The sequence below is a fragment of the Typha angustifolia genome, chromosome 8 (genome assembly GCF_048772165.1).
Source record: "Typha angustifolia cultivar Huaian chromosome 8, ASM4877216v1, whole genome shotgun sequence".
Taxonomy (NCBI): Eukaryota; Viridiplantae; Streptophyta; class Magnoliopsida; order Poales; family Typhaceae; genus Typha; species Typha angustifolia.
The window spans coordinates 3,985,258-3,999,128 of record NC_133246.1 but is presented as its reverse complement, the minus strand read 5'-3'; the positions used below and the strand labels follow the sequence as shown (position 1 = coordinate 3,999,128).

At 36.0% G+C, this 13,871-nt stretch overlaps 1 protein-coding gene across 2 annotated transcripts; it reads left to right on the top strand.

Moving 5' to 3' along the window:
• The first annotated feature begins 737 nt into the window (after positions 1 to 737).
• On the top strand, positions 738 to 13,850 carry LOC140765723 (dual specificity protein kinase YAK1 homolog). Of its 2 annotated transcripts, none has more exons than XM_073104941.1 (18): positions 738 to 1,113; positions 2,902 to 3,098; positions 6,008 to 6,161; positions 6,244 to 6,353; positions 6,443 to 6,512; positions 6,611 to 6,693; positions 6,789 to 6,867; positions 7,019 to 7,059; positions 7,364 to 7,486; positions 8,058 to 8,208; positions 8,292 to 8,406; positions 8,535 to 8,617; positions 8,876 to 8,950; positions 9,294 to 9,368; positions 9,569 to 10,353; positions 10,955 to 11,131; positions 12,243 to 12,580; positions 13,629 to 13,850. In XM_073104941.1, the coding sequence occupies exons 1-18, from the start codon at positions 991 to 993 to the stop codon at positions 13,685 to 13,687; spliced, it is 2,838 nt and encodes a 945-aa protein (XP_072961042.1). In that variant the 5' UTR covers positions 738 to 990; the 3' UTR covers positions 13,688 to 13,850. The 2 variants fall into 2 exon arrangements, with proteins under 2 accessions (XP_072961042.1, XP_072961041.1); XM_073104940.1 differs by having other exon boundaries at positions 13,440 to 13,850.
• The last annotated feature ends 21 nt before the right edge of the window (positions 13,851 to 13,871 follow it).

The following is a 13,871-nucleotide window of genomic DNA, read 5'->3' as shown; positions in this document are numbered from 1 at the left end:
TTAGTAATTATTGTTAATATGTGATATAAGATGTAATTTTAATAAATAGTATTTGTATTCTATAATGAGAGTTGTTATTTTAAAATAAATATATATTATATTCTAGAATAAAAAAATTAAATTGAAGACTAAATTGATCAGCAGGCTAACTGATTAATGAATGCAGCATAGTCTTGATTTCCCATATAACCCAACAACTGATCAACGCCGCTACTTCACCGACGCTAACGTCTCCATCCCGATATCGACGCCGACTTCTCCAACCCACCGCCTGTTATTCTTTTTTATTTTTTTTATTTTTTTATTTTTAATGTTATTAATTTAAAAAGACTCCACGTAATATAGTCGTGCGTGGGACCCATACAAGCTCCCTGAAGTTGATTAATATGATAGCATATTGAGTGAGTCGTTTTCGCAAAATCGAAGTCCCGTTGAAGGGTGTACATTTTTGCAAATTTCGTATCAGTCGTATATATTTTGTTGTTGTTGTGAATGAGTCGGTTGACTTTATGCGACGGCCGGAGTCGGGCTGGCCACGGACGGATCGCGATAGCGCCACCCGTCGTCGTACAAGCAGATCAACAGCAGCAAACCAAGATCTCCGCTGATCTTAAAGCACATAAGATATTGTGGGGGCCATCCGCCATCGGCCCACGTGGACTGGAGCCCCACTATTGGATATCAACATTAAGCCCCCCCCCCCCCCCCCAACCCCAACCAAAATTAAATAACTAATTCCGGGTCTTTTAAGTTAAACAGACAGAGGGGAAGGGGGAGGAGGAGAACGGAGACGCAGGGGAAACTAAAGAGGACTCTCCTCTCCTCTCCGGTCATCTTCCTCATCGAGACGAAACCCTAACCTTAGTCTCTTGATCATCCTTCTAGTACCCCCGTGTCCGTGGATTGCTCGGATGGGGCTTGAGTGCTTGACTCCTCCGGGTGATACGGTTCGTGCTGCGGCGGTCGGCTGCTGATTTGGAGCCGACCGAGATGGAGGTTCGTGAGATTAGAAAGGACGAACCCGGTCCGGGTTCGCCGTGGAGGCCGTGCGGGACGAAGGCTTTTCGTCCTTACGTCGATACCGGCGACATGCGTGTCGTCGTAAAGAGGCCTGTACGTCTTCTTATCTCGTTGCTTTTAATTTGATGGTGTTAATACTTGGGAAAAGGTACTGCCTTTTGTCATGGTCTCGATCGTTATCCTTTGATTGTAATTGTAGTTAGTAATTAATCATACAGAGCAAGTAATAGTCGCATAGGCTTCTAGCAGAATGTTAGCTTTCCTATTGAGTTTCTGATTGGAGAAAAGCCTATTTCGTATTGTTTATTTTCTTTTTTTTAGTGATATGTTTGTACTATGATGATTTGTATTGATTAAGGAAAGTACATGATCACCCGATCTTAGGTACCTTCTAATGTGTAAAAGCTCAAAATATAAACGCATCAATAAATCTGCACGCCCAAGTCTACTGCAGTAGTGAAAGAAACTTGAAGACTGAAATCTGTTTAACACTCTTGTAGGATGCTGTTTGATTCAGGAACAGCCAACATCATATTTTGAGATTCATCCTCTTCGCTTTTGCTTGCTTCATAGCTTGATCAGGTCGAAATTGTTATTATGTCACTTCTTGCAACCCACATGAACCCGAAAGCATCATGATCTTACTTTATATTAATTCCATTGGCATCCAACCTTTATATTAACTATGTACTGTCTAACAAAACATTTTCATAAGTAATCGTATCATGTCACATTATATTGAAAGTTATTCTTGAACAAACAGAGATGATTTCGTCCCTCCATCCAGCTTTCTTCAGGGTCTTAAATCACGAGAGATATAAGGATATCTTCCACCCCTTGACTCCCGCTGAATTTCTGACTAGAAGTTAGGTTGAAAAATTAATTTAAACTTGTCCATATTTCCTAGTTGTTACTTGTTGATACTGAAGATCTATATAAAAGCACTATTAATAACAGTATTCTTATATACTAAGTTGTAACAAAATTCCCAGACTTTTCTCACACTGAAAGAGCTCAGTAAATAAGTAGTTCATTAAACTGCTGTTATAGCAAATGCAGGATAATTATTTTTCCTTTGGATCCTTTTACATTAGTAAAAGCCAATTAGTAAGAACAATGTTTTAGATTCCTTGTATCCGTCACCTTGAAGAATCTTACTTTCTGCTGTTGATCATTTAAAATCTGATCATATTTAAGGCATAAGCTATAAGTGAAAAGGCCAAAAAGGTCCACTCTCTGCAGAAAATCAAGACCAACCACCTTTTGCAAAGGAAGCTTAAGTTTTGACATGTTACAGATGAGATTCTAATATTTTATTTATACGAATGGTGGTGGATCTCAATGTAATCAATGCATAGTTGGAGCCAAGATCCATAGTCGAAGTTCTTTTGCATCCATCTTTTAGAAAATATTATCCTGTCTTAGTTTGCGTACACAATTCCTTCTTTTTTGTTCTAAGAAGGTGAAATAAAATGAACATTTCAAGTTTCATGCTTCATTAGTTCTATATACTGCTAAATTTTTTAATGTTTAATACTTACTGATGACCTATATCTTCAAAATTTCTTTTCTAGATTTTCTTATACTATAGGACTGTAGAACTACTTGAAAGTTGGAAGAGTATCAATTCCTCTTCCAGGAGGACATGTGAGAACTGAGAAGTGATTAACGTTATGGCCTACACATAATATATGAAGGTTGCATGCAGAGTACTGTTGAACATAATTACGCAGCCATGATACCTGTCTTTAGAGTATACGTATGCATTCCAGTTAATTGCAATCACTTATACATGCATAAAAAACCCTGAAATGTTCTTGTCCTTGTAGTATGTTCTTATGAATGAGGATGTAAAACTGAATGCAATTTTCAATCATGCAGCTGGTGGCAAGATTGACTAACGATATTGTTCGAACTTTCCAAATTTGCAATCCCAATTTTAAATATTCAGAGGCATTCAATAAGCGCTACCTTACCAATCCATCTGTTGGAATGCTGAATGATGGCTACGATAATGGAAATTCAGATCTCATTTTACATGTGAACTTCGTCTTGGTCAATTTGAAAACAAAACGAAGGTTTGATTTTGTATCTTAATGTTAATCACTTAATCTTGTGTTTTACAGCATCCTCTTTTCTCTTTCTCTATTGCTGCTTACTTATAGTTTTTCTTCTGATTCTGTGTGCTAAATTTCATCATTAGGGCTGTTTCTTTCTGTCAGATCCATTTGTCAAAAGGTATAGGGTGGAAAAGAAAACTGTTTACCAAACTTTGAGTGTGGTTGCATATTTAGTTTCCAAGATTAGGGCCATCCATCCCTTCGATTCATGGTTCAAATTTCTGCTAAAACCCAAGCCATTTTGGCCAACAAAGATTTTGTCTCAGTGGAGACTGCTAGGTCCATGCCTTAAGCTGGAGAGGGACCGAATTTGTTCTCAAGCTTGCTGGTGTCAACTGATTTCAGGCTGTTAATCACATGTTCACAAAAATGACTATAAGAGGCTTGAAACTGCTAGATGGTTAAATCCTAGGAAACTGCAAGATTGAGCTCCTTTCAATTGCTTTCTTCTTATGGTCCTAATCCATAATCTCCATGATTATTATCTTTGAAGATTTGTGGAAACTCTACTACCGTTCTGCTGTAGAACAAGCTTTGGTGCTGTCATGAGGGGCCAAGGGTCTGTTCTTGTGTCAGCACCTCTTTTGCCAGATCCTCGTCCATGATAGTTGACATTGCTCACTTGATGGTAGCAGAACTGTCGCGGTTGTAGACAGCATATTCATTCCATGGCTGCCTCTTCTCCTCGAAGGAAAAGACTTTTTCTTTTCTTTAAGAGAAGACAAGAATGGAAAGGAGGATGTACTTAATGTTTGGAAGAGAATGATTAGGTTACTAGAGGATATGTGTTTTCTTTTCCTGATATTTTTCTATCTTGTATGGCTGATGCTTGGAGCTTTTGTGCTCTTTTGGACCTCAAGATAGGTAGATACTGATTAGACTTTAGAGTTGGTAACTTGGTTTACAAATTACAACTCAAAGACTCAATAAGTGCTCTATGGCTTAAATTCTACCAAGTAAAACTCAGTTCTCTATAGAGAAGGCTTTTAAGGTGTTCTCTTAGGAAACAAGTTGGAATTACAGCTAGAAAGAATTATGGCTTAGTTAGGAAGTGAATGGAGGGTACAGGGAACCAATAAGTGCTCCAATTGAAAGTAGGATGAGGATGCCTCCCATAAATCAAATTCTAGAATATTTTTAGTGTAATATGGGCAACCCATATCTGAGAAAGTTTAATTTAAGTTATCTTTATGAAAGAGGAAGGTTCCATGCCTACATTGCTGTCCTAAGAAACCTAATTCATTTTCCTAGGCAACATATATAGAACTCTCTGACATATCAATGTTAAGGAAGGGCTACTACTAGGAATCAGGATATTGACCACCTTTTTCACATAGCTATCTTTCTTGTACATCTGAAAATTAATAGCAAATAGTACTTAAGGAAATTCTTAGTTCAATTATTTTGTTAATTTACTAAGAAATGATTAATTGTTTAAAAACTAGAACATATAGTAAAAAATAAGTCAAAGAGGACATATATAGGTGAAGTTTTGAGTGTTGGCATGATCAATAATATTTGTATGCTGATATATAGCCATAGTTAAAGTGAAATAGCAATTTTAAATGAAGCTTATTGCTGAGTGACTATTATCATTGAATCTAGAAAGACAATCTATGCTGTTAGAATATAGAATATAAAAACTTTTATTTAATAACTTAAGCTTTAGAGCAATTAGTGAATTGAGTCAATCAACATTGCATTAGAGTAGAGGTCCTAAGTTTCACTAGGCCTATCTGTCATTTAAAATATAAAATCTCTATTCATTTTAAGTTAAATCCACTTCTTAGGTCCATTAAAAGTTTCAAACCGAGAAGGGAAATGGTAGAACATAAAATATAAAAATTATTGTTATCTAACAATTTAAGTTTTTAGAGAAGTTGGTGTATTAACACATTTAATATGAGGTAGCAAATATTTGACAATTTTTGGTTAACCTTTCATTGCGGATGGAGGAGCAAATCAATTTTTTCTTCCAAAATTGGTGAAGTCTGTTATTAATTATTACACTGAATATAACTGTTTTTGAGCATTTCCACTTCTTTGTGTTGTTTACTAAAATTTGGCAAATTTCACTTTTTGTCACACCAATGAGCGCAGCGACAGTTATAAGACAACCTGTCTCTCTTTTACTGCTCCTAGTGAATTTCTATGGGAAAGTTCGTTTGGTCAGAATTCCATTTGATACCAAACCCTATTTGCTTCAATTTTTTTTGTCTCCTTGCCACCTTAAGCCTTCTAATTGCATCTCCCCATTTTAACTCAACCACCTTTTACATGGGCATTTTGTGGTTTCATTCATCTGAGACTGCAAATTATTGGAACCATTTGTGTGCTTGAACAGGTTCTGCTAATGTTCAGGTTTTTGTTTGTTGGATTAAAAGGCAACCTAAAATTTAATTTGGTGCTAAATTTCAGAGAAGGAGAGTTATGTAAAAGAAACCAATTTGAACATGTATCGCTTGAATATGAGATCTTTGAAGTGGAAAATGAGCTAAGGTTGATTATGGAGAAGAAACTTGAGCTTGGTTTGTGTTCTAGCATATCGTACACAATAAACAAAGCTTGGACATTTTAGTATGCTGTTAAAACTTTTTTTTACAGAGTAGATGTTTTCTTCTTGCTCCTTAAGAAGATTACAGCATTAAGATACACTCTAGTTCACTTAGATCAAATTGACAAGGAGTACATTTATTTGGTTTTCAAATAAGAGCAGATTAATCAAGCTTTCCATCGATAGTGTTGTAGTCTTTTCTAAATTCTAGTGCTGCTATAAACATATAATTTTATTATTGTATTACATTTTTTAAGCTTAGTGAATTATTGATTTGGAAGAATATCACTTTTGTTTAATTTGCAATGCCTAGTTATACTGTCAAAGATATACTGGGCCAAGGTTCGTTTGGACAAGTTGCAAAGTGCTGGGATGCAGAAACCAACAATTATGTTGCTGTCAAAATCATCAAGAACCAGCCAGCTTATTATGGTCAGGCACTGGTTGAGGTCGAAATTTTGAAGATGGTAAAAATTTCTGGCATTTTTAATGTATGCATGTCTAACATGTGTGCAGAAATTGATTTTGCTATTTTGGGTGTACATGCAGCTGAATCAAAAGATTGATCCTCATGATCAACATCACATTGTCCGTATTCTCGACAATTTTGTATGCCATCATCATTTATGCATAACCTTTGAGTTGCTTAGCTTTAATCTGTAAGCTGCCATGCTATATTTTTTCTTATTCTTTCATGCATTCATGTACTACATGATCCGATTGATGTGTAAAAAAATTCTTTTTGGAGGTTTGAGCTAATTAAAATGAATGGCTTGAAAGGGTTGTCACTGAGCTTAGTCCAAAACTTCTCAAAGCAGGTGTGATATTCCTCCTGAATCCTGATATTGTTGAGTATTTGATGTGATGTCCATTTCATTTGCTAATACGTGACCTTGCTTTGTTCTCGTGTTTACAGATATTGCATGCATTAATTGTAATGAAAGATGCTGGTATCATACACTGTGATCTAAAGCCAGAAAATATACTTATATCTGCTAGGTGAATTGCTTATTGTTGAAAAATGGCATGTTTATGTATGTCGTACTCTTTTTCCACTCTTCTTTACTTTGATCATGGTGTATCAAACATTGCAGTGTGAAGCTACCGAAAATAAAAGTTATTGATTTTGGATCAGCATGCATGGAGCGTCAAACAATTTACACGTACATTCAGGTGTACAAGTTTTTCTTTTCCTGAGTTCAGTGGCTTGCATATATATTTAAAGTACTAATGCATTATGACCTACTACATAAATCCTGTCTGTATTTATTGATTGCTTATTTTCATTTAATACTTGCTACCTTTTTTTTTTTTTTAAACCCAGAGCCGTCATTACAGGTCTCCTGAAGTTCTTCTTGGTCATCCGTATCCTTGCTTGCACCTAAGCTGCAACAATCTTAAGATTTTCTCATATATCTTCCATCTGCATCTGTGTTTTTCTTGACAGCATTCCACCAATGATTTTCTAGCTGATTTCACCATTACTACTCAATTTTTATTTTTCCTTTTGAATTTTATCTCGATGATAGATAATATGGAAGAATTAGAACAAACGAGAAAAATTACACTCCAAGTCTTCGACTTCATTTTCATTGTCATGAATACCAGTCCCTAATCTTTCCGCAAGTATGGAAATTTTGTTGTCTTCTTTGTGCTTAACCTCCATCAGATATACGACTTCTATTGACATGTGGTCCTTTGGATGTATTGTTGCGGAGTTGTTCTTGGGATTACCTTTATTTCCTGGAGCCTCAGAATATGATCTCCTTAAGCGGATGATAGAGATACTCGGGTATGTCTCTTTCTGCAGCTTCCTCCCCTATCTGAATAGCTACCACTAAATAGGAAGTAGATGAACAGCTATCCATATCTTAAAGATTCTAATGCTGATGAATATGTCTTTGAAACAAGAGACTTTTCTATATAGCAGCTGAACTTTGGGAAAAATAACTGCGTAAAATAACAACGCAGTTTGGCAACATCATATTTGTGCTTATTTTACTTGTAGTTCATCCCCAATCTTTTCTCCCAAAAAAAAAAAAAAAATTGAAGTTGTGGTTGGCAGAGCAGGGAGGAGAAAATCCACCTACTTATCTATGCTATAGAAAAGCAATTACCAAGAAATGTTACAAGAAGTTACTTAGAGTTTACAGATTACTATATGAGTAATATATGAGGAGTTTTTAATTACTTTTATCTTAGTTATTTGTCTAGTTAACTCTAGAAAAGCCATTTGCTCTATTTGTTTGTATAGGTATTATGAAATCACTTTGCTCCAACTACTCTTTCATATCTCTTTTGATAACTGCAATCACATTTACAAATGTACACATTCTGCTTTTCATATGTATAATATTTTTCAGTAGGCAACCACCTGATTATCTGCTTGGAAATGCAAACAAAACAAGCAAGTTCTTTAAACATGTTGGAAATATTTATGGCTCTAAGGATGGTGAGAACTGCATGGATGTGAGTAGTGCTTACCAACTTTTAACTGGAGAAGAGTACAAAGCAGTGAGTCTTGTAACTTTTCCCCTGAATATATTTATCATTTTTACTTGGATGCTTATTTTCTCTTTTGGATGTGTCAAATTCAGAGAACATCAAAAAAACCAACAATAGGGAAGCATTACTTTAGCTCCGTGAAGCTTGAAGATATCATTTCCCAATATCCTATCAGAAGAAGTTTGCCTGAAAATGAGGTTTTCAAAGGTTAGCTCAACCATCTTCTTTGGTTTGAAAGATTATGTGTTGTAATATTGCACACAAGATGCATTATGAAATTCCTAACAGTATCATATCGTAAGTCATAAATACCTTACATCTCGATCATGATGCAGAAAGGTTGACCCGCAGGGCTTTGGTTGATTTCCTGAGAGGCCTTCTTGAGTTTGATCCCGGGAAACGCTGGTCCCCCTTGCAGGTATTTTTTCCGTTGAACTGTTTCTAGTGTTATTGTCAATAAAGGCATTCATTGGTGTGACAGTAGAGAGTTGCCTCTGGTGTCCTAGTGCCGTGTGTTCGTATCATAAAAGCAACCTCTCTGGTGACAGGGGTAAGGCTACCTACAGATTGCCCACCCTAGAATCCATTGATGGGAGCTTTGCTTTCAATTGAAGTGTCAATATGATACAGATTTATATGTATAATATTGTGAGAAAGCATTTTATGTATCTTTCAGGCTTCACGTCATCCATTTATCACTGGCGAACAATTTACAGGCCCTTATAAGCCTGGTCCGGAGACACCAAGAATTGTAAGTATGATCTTTCAGTCTGAGTCTAAAACCATTCATGGAGAAAGTCTGGTCTCTTTTTCTCTTATGTCAGTATGCAACTGAAATTTATGAAAGCTGTCGTTGCAAGTTTGCATTTAGAAGCATGATTTCTTCAGAAAAGGCAGACAGATGGCATACTTTGTATTTTATGTTTAAGCTTATCTATGTAGCTTTCGTATCTATGTAGCTTTCGTAATCTCATATATATAATGATACACCGAAGAGCTGGTTCTGTAGCAACTTCATGATGTGCCTCCATTAGGTTGTACTTTGTCTGAAGACAAATTCAATCAGTTGGGTGCCACTGACAATTTTTGTGCAGCCTTTATTTTATCCAGTTTCATCTGATCACAGTCCAGGAGGAAGTCACTGTCTAGCGGTTGATCTTTCTGCTCAGGTTGGTTTGCAACTGGTTTCATCTAGTTAGTGATGTCATTGGAATTAAATTACTTATTAGATCTAACTGATAGAGTTCATAAGTTATTAGTCATTCAGCATAATTTTCTAAGTGCAAATTGTCTCGATCTTTTTTTTTTCTTTACCTTTTTTATTGGACATGTTTCCTGGATCTAACAATTTTTTTTGTCATCTTTCTAGGCTGGATGTTTGAACAAAAGCCTACCACATAATAGTCCTCTTTTTTCAAAGGTGCCATCTTCTTATGACAGTAGTTTTGGCAGCCTGGAAAGCTATGGTAGCTACAATGACAATACTGGTCTGGGAAGCAGCTATGGGAGCTTTGGCAATATAAATCCTGTGCTGCCGTATTATTCTCCGCTAGGTCCATGCGGATTCAATTTGCATACACAAGTTGGAGGATCTTTCACTGGATCTTTTCCAGATACTAGGCAGAGGGAACAATTGTTTCATAGAAATGCATTAGACTTGAGCCCTGGATCTTTGATGCCTAATTTTCTTGAAGCTAATCCCCACCAATTTACTCTACCAAGTACCCAGATGCAGATCTCAACTGCTTCTCCAGCAAGAGGCGGTGTATATGGTTCACAGGGAAAAGCAAGTGCAGTAGGCAAAAATAGAAGAAAGAAAACTAGCAGTCACCCAATTATGTCTATGCAACCTCATGAAAATGCATCTCAGGATGGGCTGGCACATTATGGTAATGGCATCTGCAGTAGTCACCCTGACGCTCAACTTCAAGGTCTTGTTGGTTCCCATAGCTCACTTTCTGCATCCGATCACTCCAACTGGAGGGAAAATTTAGGTGATGTGAAGGGGTTATATTCATATGCCTCTTCAATTAGTGATTTTCTCCCAGCATCCTATGCACATGAAGTGGTCTCTTCACAAACATCAGATGCATTGTCTGATAGATCTGAATGCATTTCAATACCTGACCTGGCAGATTGGGACCCCAACTATAGGTAAATATGGCAGCTATAACTCATTCTAGATGAGATATAATACACATGTAATATGACTTGGCTGATTATCTTTAAAAAGCATTGAAGGTCTGCCCCTTCCACTTGGAGATTAAGTAAGAGGAACTTAATTTTTGTAAGAACAATTTAGTAGATCTCTATTTATACCCAAAAGTTGGTGACACAAATTAAAGAACTGTATTGGTCAATGTACAAATTCAGAGAGCCAGATTAGAGACTGAAATATCTGACTTAATACTTGTTTCCGCAATTTGTCCAGAGCAATTGTTTATCTTTAGGAGGGTTACAATAGCTGAAAGTTTTTTTTATGTTACTCTTATGAATTAGAAAGCCTTTTATTATACTTTGTAACCTTCTTCAATGTTATTATGTTGAGGAGAATATATACTCCTCGGTTGTCTTGCATGGGTCATCATAATCTTCAGTCAATGACCAAGTTTTTTTATTTTCTCACCAATCACTGATTGCCAAGGTTGGTTATTGCTATGATTGGAATTTTGTCATCTCTTCGAAAGTTTCTCTATTTGGAATATTGCAATCAATATCCAAGGTATAACATCTTAATGAGATTTTCTCTTTGTAGTGACGAGACTCTTTTGCAAAAAGATAATTCAGAAGACTGCTTCCTATCCTCCGAGTTTAATGGCGGCATTCGCCTAAACAACACAATGGATGCTGCAATTCCGACAAACAGAGCTGGCAGACTTCAGAATAACAGATATATTCGTACAAACTTGAATTATGTATCATCAAATCCAAGGTATGACCAATTTCACTTGAGGCCAGCTTTTCATGCAATGTACACACTTCTCAATGATAAGTTCCTCTTGGCAACTGAATGATGTTTAATGTTTAACTGTTAACACATTGATTATTTCTCTTTTCATAGTGACCTAGACTTCCAAGTGTTGCTGTGTGTACTTATCTTTTCTGTCGGTGCTGATTCAGAATATCTAACCATAGATTCACTTAGTACTGAATATGAATGTATGTTTTTGCATAAATTATTTTGACTTGAGTATGAAAAATTCCATATTGGCCATTGCTGCTTAATCCTTATAATAAGAGGCTGTTTTCTGCTTCATTATCAATATGGGTTTTTGGCCTCATCTGGTTCTTATGTCAGCTTGATTTCATTGTGCTTCGAATGTTGAAATCATTGATGTGATTGATTACAATATGAAGAAAAGGTCTGGAGGCATACCTCAGAAGTTAAAGAAAAGATAATACTGCAAATTTTGATTGGACTCACTATGAAGATTAAGTTATATCTTTTTCTTATGGCAAAGTTTTTGTCTTGCTTTCTTTTCTTTCTTGCTTGGCATTTGAATGCTTCAAGTACACAATTCCGTTTATAGGATCACTACATGCTATTTCCTTTTTACCGCCACTAGTAAGTTTCTCAGTTTTCCTCCTTACAAATCTTAGAAGGGCTCATCTACATGTAGTCACATTTATCACTACTGATTTCACTACCTCTTGGATGAACCTTGTAATACAGTATCTACATGAATGCATACATTTATGTTTCTTATATCAAATTTGCGTACAAGCATCGATTATCTATTAATATCATAACTTAGTTCTATGAATTTGAGATTCTGAATGTTAGAAATATTCAACATAATAATGTAAACTGTAGATCTATTTGATATGCAACAAAACCTTAAAGATGAGCCTCAGAATAATTTCTATACAGTCTCTTCTGAAAATCATAGTGCACAGAGCAATGAACCTGCTGCACTTATTGGCTTCTCATTTATCTATTTTGTTAAGGTATTCACCGTATTTTGGCAGAAGAAATTTGGACTGATATATTAAAAATTATTTGCTCTTTAACTTTACTAGTTCACCTTTTTGTTTGATTACAGAACAGAGCAGATGTTTCAAGCTTCTTCACATGGTGAGAGTAGCCTCTCCACAGATCATCATATGCATGCTGGTTATGGCAATTCACATTGTTTTCAGCAAACCTTTGAGAACAACCTTTCTTCTCATGATACTCATGCTGGTTACAGCCATTCATATTATTCCCAGAAAAACTTTTCAAACCAATTTGGACGGCCATTTATTCAGTCGTTCAGTCATATGAATTTAAATCTTATACATAGTGAGACGAGTAACCAAAATGGGCACATAGCTTACGCGAATGACAGAATCACAGATGTATATTCTTCTGCCCCAATGCTGGGCAACAAGATGCCTTCAGGTAATTGACTTAATCATGTTTTTAAAGCTTTGTTGGACTAATATTTCTGGCTTTTCCTGATTGGTTTTTGTGATGGTGCTTTTATCTTCTCCACATCAAGACTCGTACTTTATACTTTGTACTATTTTTCTGATAGCTGTCAGAAGATGTTACCAGTTGCCAAACTTGAGCAGTTTTATCTTCACCTATTCCATTTTCCTCAACTTGCTATAGCTAAATTTTCAACTTGACATGAGACAGAATTCATGTGAATCAGTGAAGAATTGAAATTGATTTGCTTTATAAAAGAAAGATGTTTGGTTCATGAGTATTCGTCAATATCTTTGATAAACAAATTCATTTAATTTCACGAAGGAATGACTGACAAATTTTAAGTCTTCTGTCATTGCTTAAATCACGTGATGCTTGGTGATCTATTAATGATATTGATCATCACTAAGATAAATGATCATTGAGTTTAGTGCATTCACATCATTTACCCATACCAAATGTTCAAGTATCCTTGCATGTCTCTGTTGGCAATCTCCAAAAAAGTTTACATATGTATACTTCATATCTATGAGTAAAGGTGGTCCATTTATGAGGCAATTGTACACATAGTGAAGATGTTCTTTGTACCATAGACCGCAACACAGATGGAGTGGAGAAAACCACCCTAATCCTCTTGTTAGTCAGAAAAGAGCTGATAATTACCAATGTTATTTATATAAAAAAGGAATGATGGCAATTCCTTAATTATACTTGGACACAACTAAACAAAATTGTGAAGTATCACTTTTGGATTCAGGAAATGCTTACCTTCAGTTATGGTTATTCAAAATAGTGAGATTTGCGTTTCACTATATTACTTATATTTCAGGTCAAAAGGCAGCACATTCGGCTGCAACTTCTCTGCCGCCATCATCCCACTGTCGTAGGATTTGATAACATAGAAAGGCTAGCCATCAGGAATACGAGATTTATTTCTGCTGCAGAATTAGTGTTTGCAATTTCCAGTTGCCTTACATATTTTCTGCTTCTGACAATGCTGCTCTTGGATTTTATGAAGATTGCCGGATTCTTCTTCTTGTTGCCGCTGGAATATGCCGATGCTCTCTGCTTGTCTGAACTATGATCTTGGTGGTGGTCTAGGCAAGTGCGTTTTCATCATTTAATTGATTGGAATTGGGACGAGATAATAGGCTAGAGCAATTTGAATGCTACACAATTGATGTGCTTCAGTTGTTTTGACCTAATAAAGAGTTACTACTTCCATTCTTGTTAGTCGAAAGTATACTTTAGAGAAGTTGTT

What these genes read in the sequence shown, in the direction of transcription:
- LOC140765723 (XM_073104940.1), top strand. Translation starts at nt 991, where the DNA reads ATGGAGGTTCGTGAGATTAGAAAGGACGAACCCGGTCCGGGTTCGCCG. An exon ending in TGAAAATGAGGTTTTCAAAG is followed by an intron (nt 8,407 to 8,534) that starts GTTAGCTCAACC and finishes ATCATGATGCAG; the next exon opens with AAAGGTTGACCCGCAGGGCT. An exon ending in TATGTATCATCAAATCCAAG is followed by an intron (nt 11,132 to 12,242) that starts GTATGACCAATT and finishes GTTTGATTACAG; the next exon opens with AACAGAGCAGATGTTTCAAG.